General features: G+C 45.1%; 1 protein-coding gene across 3 annotated transcripts in view; it reads left to right on the forward strand.

Moving 5' to 3' along the window:
• The window catches only part of LOC129710507 (integrin alpha-E-like), a 103,241-nt gene that overhangs the window by 55,300 nt on the left and 35,572 nt on the right, over positions 1–12,369 (forward strand). For all 3 annotated transcript variants that reach the window (XM_055657505.1, XM_055657503.1, XM_055657504.1), the window contains 3 exons: positions 1,709–1,839; positions 6,495–6,637; positions 9,755–9,912. In XM_055657505.1, coding sequence (XP_055513480.1) covers positions 1,709–1,839; positions 6,495–6,637; positions 9,755–9,912 — 432 coding nt within the window. The remainder of the gene's footprint in view (positions 1–1,708; positions 1,840–6,494; positions 6,638–9,754; positions 9,913–12,369) is intronic.

Raw genomic sequence — 12,369 nt, forward strand, 5'->3', positions numbered from 1 at the left:
TAACTTCAGGTAACCCCGGCATCCCCTCGCCCCTCTGTCCCTTCCTCACCCAATTCATTGTACTAGGTTCAAAGTCGTCTTGTTGAGTTTCATTGTCCATAACTAATTTTCATCTTGCCTTGCAGCTAACAATGGCTTGAGTCCTTTATCATCGTTATTTTTTTGCATATCATTTATTTGTTCTATATCTCCCTATATCAACAGCTATATATCTCTTGTTTCCCTTTCTCCTGACACTCACTCTGAAGAAGGTCTGGACCTGAAAAGTCACCAACAGTATTCCTTTACTCCAGACATGTGTCTCACCTGTTGAGTTATTCCAGGTTTTTGTGTCTATATAGTCACATTTGAAGGTTTCAACTTCAAACCTGCCCAGTTTTGTGACACAATAATAGCCTCTGCACCATCTTTGTGGGCTGGTGATGTACAGCCATAGTCTGTTCCATGTTGGTTGGCTTCTGCCACCAGCTGTCTGCGATCATGTATTGCAAATGAGAGGGAAATGTGAGATGCAATATGTTTGGATGATGCAGGGTTGTCAATGTTTGGGATCTGTGAGGTGTTACGGGAAGACTTTGCGGTGCTAGAGGAAGCTTACGGCATAAATAGACATAGATAATAGACAATAGGTGCAGAAGTAGGCCATTCGGCCCTTCAAGCCAGCGTGATCGCTGTGATCATGGCTAATCATCCACATTTAGTACCCCCGTTCCTGCCTTCTCACCAGCTAGATGCAGGAAGATTGTTCCCGATGTTGGGGAAGTCCAGAACAAGGGGTCACAGTTTAAGGATAAGGGGGAAATCTTTTAGGACCGAGATGAGGAAAACATTTTTCACACAGAGAGTGGTGAATCTGTGGAATTCTCTGCCACAGAAGGTAGTTGAGGCCAGTTCATTGGCTATATTTAGTTATGAGTTAGATGTGGCCCTTGTGGCTAAAGGGATCAGGGGGTATGGAGAGAAGGCAGGTACAGGATACTGAGTTGGATGATCAGCCATGATCATATTGAATGGCGGTGCACGCTCGAAGGGCCAAATGGCCTACTACTGCACCTATTTTCTATGTTTCTATATCCCCTGACTGCTATCTTTAAGAGCTCTATTTAACTCTCTCTAGAAAGCATCTAACTCTCTCTGGAAAGCATCCAGAGTATTGGCCTCCACTGCCTTCTGAGGCAGAGAATTCCACAGATTCATAATTCTCTGGGTAAAAAAGTTTTTAATGAAGAAGGGTCCTGACCTGAAACGTCACCCATTCCTTCTCTCCAGAGATGCTGCCTATCCCGCTGAGTTACTCCAACATTTTGTGTCTACCTTAGGTTTGTATATATTGGATTATGTTCATAAGTTGTAGGAGCAGTATAAGGCCATTCCGCCCATCAGGTCTACTCCACCATTCGATCTTAGCTGATCTATCTTTCCCTCTCAACCCCATTGTCTTGCCTTCTCCCCATAACCCCTGACATCCGTATTAAGCAAAGGTACACAAAAAAGCTGGAGAAACTCAGCGGGTGCAGCAGCATCTATGGAGCGAAGGAAATAGGCAACGTTTCGGGCCAAAACCCTTCTTCAGACTGATCGGGGGCGGGGGTGGGCGGGGACAAGCAACCCCGAAGGCTGATAATGTGCAATGGATAATGCAAATGTTCAGGAAATATTTTAATTCCCCGTCTCCTCTGATGCACATTTTCCTCTTTGTGTCATTTAGCGAATACAGGGGAAGGATGTGATGAGTGGTCTTCAGTACTTTGGGCAATCAATAGATGGAGGATCGGATGTGGATGGAGATGGACTTCTTGATATTACAGTCGGTGCAAAGGACAATGTTGTGGTGCTCAGGTATGTAGCTATATTTAACATTATACTTTGTGACAAAACATTTGGTTACCCTGCTGCTTTTTTTTGCTGACAACTGCCTTTATCATATTACTCGTTGGAGCTTAGAAGGTTGAGGGGGGTCCTCATTGAGACAAGACAAAGAATCAGACAAAAATCTGGAATGTAGAATTGTGTTCAGTTCTGGGCACCATCTTAAAGGAAAGATGTTGTCAAGCTGGAAAGGGTATAGAGAAGGTAGACAAAAATGCTAGAGAAACTCAGCGGGTGAGGCAGCATCTATGGAGCGAAGGAAATAGGCAACATTTCCAGCCAAAACGTTGCCTATTTCCTTCGCTCCATAGATGCTGCCTCACCCGCTGAGTTTCTCCGGCATTTTTATCTAACTTCGATTTTCCAGCATCTGCAATTCCTTCTTAAACAAAGGGTACAGAGAAGATTTGCGAGGATGTTGCCAAGGCTAGAGGGTCTGAGTAGGCTGGGTCTCTATTCCTTGTAGCGCAGGGGGATGACGGGTGATCTTACAAAGGTGTATAAAATCATGAGAGGAATAGATCGGGTAGATGCACGGAGTCTCTTGCCCAGAGTAGGTGAACCGAGGACATAGCTTTCAGGTGAAGGGGAAAAGATTTAATAGGAATCTGAGGAGTAACTTTTCCACACAAAGGGTGGTGGGTGTATGGAACAAGCTGCCAGAGGAGGTGGTTGAGGCAGGGACCATCCCAACTTTTCAGAACCAGTTAGACAGATACATGGATAGGACAGGTATGGAGGGATATGGACCAAATGCTCGCAGGTGGGACTAGTGTAGCTGGTACATGTTGGCCAGTGTGAGCAAGTTGAGCTGAAGGGCCTGTTTCCACACTGTATCACTCCATGACTCTAGAAGAAGACTGACTCGTACTGTGCTGGAGCCAGGTGCTCGGTCTCCTCATACCTACCCCTAGGTCATGACCTCGCAGGCGAACACCAGGCCATCCTCTCCCGGACTGGTTCCAATCTCAACACCTCTGGCCATCTGCCCTCTACAGCCTCCAACCTAATCATTTTCCAGCCCCGCACTGTTATCATTTCTAGAGGGCTTTATACAAAAATAGGAATGTAATACCGAAGCTCTATAAGGTGCTGGTAAGGCCGTATTTGGAATATTGTGATCAATTTTGGGCATCATATCTGAGGAAGGATGTACTGGCTCTGGAGAGGATCCAGAGGAGGTTTACAAGAATGATCCCAGGAATGAGTAAGGTTAATCTATGATGAGCGTTTGTCGGCTCTCGCTGCAGTTTAGAAGGATGAGGTGGGACCTATTTGAAACATACAGAATAGTGAAAGGCTTGGATAGAGTGAATGTGGAGAGGATGTTTCCACTAGTGGAAGAGTCTAGGACTAGAGGTCATACTCAGAATTAAAGGACGTTCTTTTAGGAAGGAGATGAGGCGAAATGAGTCAGAGGGTGGTGAATCTGTGGAATTCGTTGCCACAGAAGGTTGTGGAGGTCAAGTCAGTGGATATTTTTAAGGCAGAGATAGATTGATTCTTGATCAGGATTCAGAGGTTATGGGGAGAAGGCAGGAGAATGGGGTTAGGAGGGAGAGATAGATCAGCCATGATTGAATGGCAGAGTAGACTTGATGGGCCGAATGGCCTAATTCTACTCCCATCCCTTATGGCCTTTTCATCCTCCCCACATTTGACCAACAGGACCTCCCTGACATACACATTGCTTCTGCCTGCACCTGCTCTACATAAGTAATCTCCAAATACCTTGATTCCATCCACTGACTAGCTTCATGGATTATGACATTTTTAATCATGGGATGTTTAATAAGTCAAAATGAAATGTCAGAGTGGTGGCACAGAATAGTGACGGGAGAATGATAATCAGCGTGTGACGAGAAGGGACAGAAATAGATGAAAACGGAAGCAAAAAAATAATAATCTGGACCAAATAAGAATTGTAAACAAAGGATTAAAGCTATTTATTTGAATGCAACAAGATAGATGAGTTGATAGCACAAATCATAAAGTGTGATAGACCCAAAGTGTTGGAGTAACTCAAAGGGTCAGGCAGCATCTCTGGAGAAAAGGGATGGGTGATGTATCGAATCTGAACACTTCTTCAGACTGAAAGTAGAGGGGAGGGAACTAGCGGTAGGGAAAGGCCAGAACAAAGCAGGGCCGGCAACAGATGACCAAGGAAGGGTGAAGCCCACAATGGCCCATTGTTGGCTGGGAAAGAGGTGACAACGAAGGTGACAACAACAAGGATGCAAACAGTGGAACTAGTAAGACGACTCGAGTGAGGGGGGGGGGGGGGGAACGAGAGGGAATGTAATGGTTGCTTGAAATGAGAGAAATCACCATTCATACCGCTGGGTTGTAAGCTGCCCAAGTATGATAATGTTTTTGCAGTTGCATGTTTAGTTTAGTTTAGAGATACAGCGCGGAAACATGCCCTTCGACCCACCGAGTTCGCGCCAACCAGAAATCCCTGCACATTAACACTACCCTACACACACAAGGGACAATTTACAATTATACCAAGTCAATTAACCTACAAACCTGTACGTCTTTGGAATGTGGGAGGAAAGTGGAGATCCCGGAGAAAACCCACGCAGGTCACGGGGAAAACTTACAAACTTTCTACAGACAGCACCCGTAGTCAGGATCGAACCAGGGTCTCTGGCGCTGTAAGGCAGCAACTCTATTGCTGCGCTACCGTGCCAGCCCTGTGATTTAGATTAGGTGCTCAGTATTCTGGATTAAACAATGTTCCAAAAGGGTAACCATTAGGGACTGGAGGTGTTGTAGCTTGATGAATCAAGTCAAGTTCCGGAGTGTTGCTGGGCCATGATCTAGATGTGGTGGATGGTGATGTGAAACAAGTTCTAGTAATAGAGTCACTCAAGACAGGCCCATCGGCACAACTCGATGCCAACCAAGATGCCCCATCCAAGCTACTTCTATTTTCCCACGTTTGGCCCACAACACTCTAAATTTTTCCTATGAGTGTACTAGTCCAAATTTATTTTAAATGTTGTTATGGTACATGCCTCCACTATTTCCTCTGACTGTTCGTTCCATATACCCACCACCATCTGTGTGCAAACGTTGCCAATTCAAGTTCCCATTTAATCTTTGCCTTCTCACTTACTCTCAGCCCTCTAATTCTTGATTTCCCGAGCCTGGGAAAAGACAATGCATACACCACATCTATAGCGTTTGTACATTTTTGCACCTCTATAAGAATATCCTCTCTCCTGTACTTCAAAGAATAACGTTTTTTAGCCCTTACAATCACTCCCTGTAGCTATGTCCCTCAAGTCCTGGAAATATCTTCGTAAATCATTTCTGCGCTCTTTCCAGCTTAACGGCATCTATCCTGCAGCAAAATGACCAAAAATCCCAGTTATTAACCATATTAACTTCCCTTCACACCCCCTTACCACCCTTTCTGTCCTGGGCCTCCTCCAATGACAAAGTAAGGTCACACGCAAACCGGACAAACAGCACCACATATTTGGCTTGGGTAGCTTACAATTCAGCGGTATGAGCATTGAATTCTACAATTTTAAATGACACCCCCCCCCCCCCCCACCTCTTTCTCTCTCACTCCTTCCTGTATACTCCTCCACCCTGATGCACACCCAATTTCCAGTCCCTTTATGTCCCCCGCTTGTCCCTTCCACCTATATCCCGGCGGTGTAGTGGTATAGCTCCTGCCTTACAGCGACAGAGACCCGGGCCCGATCCTGACTACAGGTGCTATCTGTACGGAGTTTGCACGTTCTTCCCGTGACCTGCATGGGTTTTCTTCGAGATCTTTGGTTTCCTCCCACATTCCAAAGACGTACAGATTTGTCCCTAGTGTGTGTAGGATAGTGTTAATGTGCGAGAATCGGAGGTTGGTGCATTTGGTGAGAAAGAGTTGCCCCCAACTCTTTCTCAGCTTTCTCCCCCTATCAGTTTGAAGAAGGGCTCTGCCCTGATATGTTGCCTGTCCATGCCCTCCACAGAGGCTGCCTGGCCCAGTACTGGTTCCTCCAGTACTTTGTGTTTTACTCAAGACTCTAGCATCTGCAGTTCCTTGTGTCTTCATAAGTTCAAAGAGCAGAATTAGGCCATTTGGCCAATCAAGTCGACTCTGCCATTCAATCATGGCTGATCTATCTTTCCCTTCAACCCCATTCTCCTGCATTCTCCCCATAACCCCTGACACCCTTAATAATCAAGAATCTGTCAATCTCTGTCTCAAAAAATATCCATTGACTTGGCCTCCATAGCTGTCTGGGGCAATGAATTCCACAGATTCACCCCCATCTGACTAAAGAAATTCCTCCTCATCTCCTTTCTAAAGTTGCGCCCTTTTATTCCGAGGCTATGACCTCTGTTCCTAAACTCTCCCACTAGTGGAAACGTCCTCTCCACATCCACCCTATCCAGGCCTTTCACTATTCTGGGCATTTCACTGAGATCCCCCCTCATCTTTCTAACCTCCAGTGAGTACATGCCCAGTGCCATCAAACACTCATCATAAGTTAACCCGACCATTCCCAGGTCTCCGTTTTGCAGCTGAACTAGGAGCTATTGTTATACAAAAGATGTTTACATTTATGTTTGATTTTGGGACTTTAACATAATCTCATAATTTTTTATAGCTCAAGACCAATTATCAACATCGAGGTGAATGTCGCATTTTTGCCAAAGATGGTGCCTCTGTCTTATGCAACTTCCAATGAGCAGAAGAAAACTATTCAAGTTTCAGTGTGTTTTACTGCTCTATCAAAGTTTGGACTATTAGGTAATTTTTGCGTTAGAATTCATAAGTGCATATCAGAGTGCCATTTTGCAGAGTACCATTAAGCAAGGACAGATGAAAGTAGTGATAATTGCTGGAGATGTCATTGAGGCTATAATTTTGCTTATACAATTGCAATGGTATACCATAAACAGAAACTTGGAAATGAGCAGCCTAAACAATCGGAGGCACGGTGGCGTAGCAGTAGAGTTGCTGCCTTAGAGTGCCAGAGACCCAGGTTCGATCCTGACTACGGGTGCTGTCTGTACGGAGTTTGTACGTTCTCCCGCGTGGGTTTTCTCCGACATCTTCAGTTTCCTCCCACACTCCAAAGACGTACAGGTTTTAAGATTAATTGACTTGGTATAAATGTAAAGATTGTCCCTAGTGTGTATAGGATCGTGTTAGTGTGCGGGATTGATGGGCGGTGTGGACTCAGTGGGCCAAAGGGCTGTTTCTGCGCTGTATCTCTAAACTAAACTAAACTAAACTAAATGGCATTATATTTGCTATGGACATTATGGGCCGAAGAGCCTTTAATCCTGTGCCCTATCGCCCCATGTTTTATGATGTTCCCACAGTGAACATCCGGGAAAAGCATGACATTTTTTTTTAAAGTAAGCAATTTGCCTGGAAAATTAATGACATCATGTATTTTCCCACACCTGTATAATTAAAAATCTTTTGTTTGGCCGAACAACCATTTCTAGGTCTTTTCACATCACTTAGAAAATGTCCAAATTTGACAATTTGCACATTTTCTAGGTGATGTAAATTTGGCAATTTGTAAATTGGAATTTACCATCAGGGACACATAAGATAATCACAGTGGGGGTCTGAAGAAGGGTCTTGACCCAAAATGTCATCCATTCATTCCGTCCAGAGATGCTGCCTGTCCCGCTGAGTTACTCCAACTTTTTGTGTCTTATCTACACATAGGATGATGGACCCTGTGTGTACCATTTCATCTGTAACATTGAAATGAACTTTGGACTATTGTGACATGTGGGGGAATTGCCCTAATGGCACTACTCCTACAGTGTCACCCCTGAAGTCAGCTGGATAAGTAAAATACATATCTCATGTCACTACATTATACTACCTCTCCCGTTCCACGTTACAGTGTCCATATCCTGCTGTATGCGCTCCAGACGCAAAGTCAATGTATCATTCCTCCTCCTCAAGATACAGCAGTAATGCTACTTTATCCACATATTCTTTATCTAATGTTAGTACCCCGTTCCTACCTTCTCCACAAACTCCGCTATCTTTAAGAGCCCTATCTAGCTCTCTCTTGAAAGTATCCAGAGAACTGGCCTCCACCGCCCTCTGAGGCAGAGAATTCCAAAGACTCACAACTCTCTGTGTGAAAAAGTGTTTCCTCATCTCCATCCTAAATGGCTTACCCCTTATTCTTAGACTGCCCCCTGGTTCTGGACTACTTCAACATCGGGAACATGTCTCCTGCCGCTAGCGTTCCCAAACCCTTAATAACCTTATATGTCTCAATAACATTACCTGTCATCCTTTTAAATACAAGCCCAGCTGCTTCACTCTCTCAGCATATGACAGTCCCGCCATCCCGGGAATTAACCTTGTGAACCTCCCTCAATAGCAAGAATGTCCTTCCTCAAATTTGGAGACCAATACTGCACACAATACTCCAGGTGTGGTCTCACTAGGGCCTCACTATTGAAAGCTTAACTGGAATTAATGATAGGATGCGACTCTTCAAAGATTTCATGAGTGTGGTCTAAGATGCAAGAGGTGAAATAATATTGTAAATAAGACTTAAAATGTTGGTAGATTGTAGGAATCAATAACAGTGTTTAATTGTACATCATATAAAATTGAATGTGAGATTAGAATCAAGTGGTATGTCAGGAAACAAACAAACAACCAAAGAGATAGATAGAGATAGAGATAGAGATAGCCTTTATTGTCATTCAGACCGAAGTCTGAACGAAATTGCAGCAGTCATACATATAATACAATAAAAACAACAATAAACACATATTAACATCCACCACAGTGAGTCCACCCAGCATCTCCTCACTGTGATGGAGGCAAAAGTCTTAGGTCTGCAGTCTCTTCCCTCCTCTTCTCCCTCTGCGCTGAGGCGATACCGCCCGGGCGATGTTATAAATCAGTCCCGCGGCTCAAACACCGCGGGTCGGGGTGGTCGAAGCTGCCGCCCACCAGACCTGCAGACGCAGCTGCTGGCCCACGGCCGAACCCCGGACTCAGGCCACCACCGCCAGAACACCGTTCCAGCCACCCTCACGTGAGTACCGTACCGTCTTCAGCCTCGGGCTGGGCCGCCCCGACATGGGCGTCGAACCTCCCCCGGACCGGGCCGCCCCGACTTGGGCGTCGCTTCTTCCCCGGGCCGGGCCGCCCCGACTTGGGCGTCGCTTCTCCCTCTGGCCGGGCCGCCCCGACATGGGCGCCGAACCTCCCTCGGGCTGCGAGCGCCGCACCTCCCCGAGCTCGGACGCTCCGACGGGAGCCTCGTTCCACCCTTGGGCTGGCTGCCCTCACGGAAGCGTCCCAACCTCTCACGGGAGCACTGTTCCAGCCCTGAGCCGGACCACCCTCACGGGAACGAGCTCAGGGCGAGTCCTGGCGGGTTCTTCCTCCGGAGCCTCGAGGTCGTCAGCTCCACCAGGCCTCAGCGCAGACGGAGGCAGAGAAGGGGAATACGACAAAAAAGTCGCATTCCCCCGCAGGGAGAGACTACAAACCCCGTTTCAACCAAAAACTAGACTAACCAAAACAAAATAAACAACACAAAACACAAAACAAACGGGACTGCCGATGAGCCGCTGCAGCCAGGGCTGCGCCGCCACTACGGAAGTGTGGTGACTCTGTGGAAATCATTGCCACAGAACGCTTCGGAGGCCAAGTCAATTAATATTTTTAGAGATAGATAGATTCTTGATTAGTATGGGGGTCAGGGGTTATGGGGAGAAGGCAGGAGAATGAGGTTGGGAGGGAGAGATAGGTCAGAGAGATTGAATGGTGGAGTAGACTTGATGGGCTGAATTCTGCTCCAATTACTTTTCAACTTATGAAATTAGAGAGGAAATCTTAATAGATTTTATTCTGCATATTTTATAGATTTGAAGAATTCTTTTGTCAATTATACCATCAACCTGGACAAAAAACAGAAAAATAAAAGGGCGATGTTTACAAAAAGTGATGCAACTCCTGTGTCCCTGTCAGATTCTGTGAGGATTTCTACTGCAGGCTGCAAAAACTATTTAATCTCTCTCCAGGTAAGATGGGAAAGGTCTTCAAAAGAAGACAATAGTTTTTAGTTGTACACTTTAACTTTTAATCATAAGCCATCCTGCTGCACTTTTTCCTAATAGTTCAGTATAATGGCTGTCACCTCTTCTCACTGTTGTCGCAGTGGTAGATATGCAGCCTTACAGTGCCAGAGCCCCAGGTTCGATCCTGTCTACGGATGCTGTCTATATGGAGTTTGCACGTTCTCCCTGTGACCGTGTGGGTTTTCTCCGGTTCCCTCCCACACTCCAAAGATGTGCAGGTTTGTAGGTTAATTGGCTTCGGTAAAATTGTAAATTTGCCCTAGTGTGTAGGATAGTGCTAGTGTACGGGGTGATCGTTGCTCGGCCCGGACTCCATGGGCCGAAGGACCTATTTCTGCGCAGTAGCTCTAAAGTCTAAAGTCTATCATCCTGCATGAAGTACAGATTCCTGAAGCCCCACACTACCAGGTTCAGGAACCTACATCTATCAGATTCTTGAAGCAATTATGTTTTTTCATCTATGTACAATTTATGTATAGTTTGTTCTTTGTGTATTTATCTGAGACTGCATATCTGTGATGCTGCTGCAAGCAAGATTATCATTATATCTGTACCTCAAGTACTTGTGTGTACTTGTGCATATGATAATAATCCCAATTTGAAATGCCAAATAAATCCATGTAGTCTCAAATATTCAGTCTTAATCCTCCTTAAGATTTTCTCACCTAATCTATACCTCTTATAATTTACCTCTAACTCTCCTACTCTCCAGGGTAAAAAGTCCTAGCCTTTCCAATCTCTCCTTATAACTCAAGCCCTCCAAAATGTTATTAAGCAACTGAATCATCCTACCATAACTAGAGAGCAGTCCTGAACTACTAACTACCTCATTGATGACCTTCGTACTATCCTTGATCGGACTTTACTGGCTTTACCTTGCACTAAACGTTATTCCCTTATCATGTATCTATCCACTGTAAATGGCTTGATTGCAATCATGTATTGTCTTTCTGCTGACTGGATAGCACGCAACAAAAGATTTTCACTGTACACTGTACACGTGACAATAAACTAAACTGAACCGAAACTGTTCTGTAATGGTTTTACTTCAAGAAGGTAGGAGCAGCATGGTAATAAACTAAACTGAACTGAGCATCCTTGTGAATCTTTTCTGCACCCTTTCCATCTTAATGACATCCTCATCACAATATCCTCATAGAAACTTGCCCTTCCTCCTATTTCCATGTTGCCGAGAAACTTGCATTTCTTACACTTCATCCTTCCTCCAAGCCAGTTGTGTAAATAGTGAACAACTGAGGGCTGAGCACCAATCACTGGGTACTCCACTGGTTACACCCCTCCAGGCTCATTTATTCCACATCTCTTCACACAGTCTATTTACCAAAGATTGGGAATCAAGAACCAGAGGGCATAGATTGAAGATGAGAGAAGAAAGATTTTCATTGTACCTCAGTGCACGTGACAATGAAGTACTATTGAACCATTTAATAGGAACCCGAGGAGCAACGTTTTTCACATACAGGGTGATATGGGACAAGTTGCCAAAGGAAAAGATTGAACCAGTTTTCAATCAGCAAACATCTATCCTCCAATACCACAAACTCTTATTTTATACAACAGCCTCTTGGAGTGGACCTTGTCTCAGGCCTTAAGCAAATCTAAACAGACTACACTTATATGATCAGCCATGATCATATTGAATGGCGGTGCAGGCACGAAGGGCCGAATGGCCTACTACTGCACATATTTTCTATGTTTCTATGTCTATGTTTCTATAGGTCCACCAATTCTCACTGATCGGCCCTCACAGAAGCTTGTTAAATGCGAATCATGAAGCTATGTTGACTTTAGTTTAGTATAGAGATACAGCACGGAAACGGGTCCTTCGGCCACCAAGTCCGTGCCGACCAGCGATCCCCACACACTTACATTATCTTACACACACGAGGGACAATTTACAGTTATACCAAGCCAATTTGCCTACAAACCTGTGTGTATTTGGAATGTGGGAAGAAACCAGAGATACCAGAGAAAACCCACGCAGAACGTACAAACTCTGTACATGCAAGCACCCATAGTCAGGATCGAACCCAAGCCTCTGGCGCCTTATGGCAGCGACACTGACTGCGCCACCAATTTGATTATAGTTAGCTTTCCTAAATGATTAGCAGGAGAATGGGGTTAAGGGCGAAAGATAGATCAGCCATGATTGAATGGTGGTGTAGATTTGATGGGCCGAATGGCCTAATTCAGCCCCTATCTCTTATGAGCTCTGACAAATGTTAAGAAGTTTAACACCATCCAGGACAAAACGTTACACTTGATTGAAGCTGATCTGTGTTCCATCCACAAAATGCCCAGCAGATACTCGCCATGTCTCCCCGATAAAACCATCCAAAACTCTGATCTCTACCACCGAGATGTAAAAGGCAGCCATCA

The sequence above is a fragment of the Leucoraja erinacea genome, chromosome 28, assembly GCF_028641065.1.
Source record: "Leucoraja erinacea ecotype New England chromosome 28, Leri_hhj_1, whole genome shotgun sequence".
In the NCBI taxonomy this organism is placed as follows: Eukaryota; Metazoa; Chordata; class Chondrichthyes; order Rajiformes; family Rajidae; genus Leucoraja; species Leucoraja erinaceus.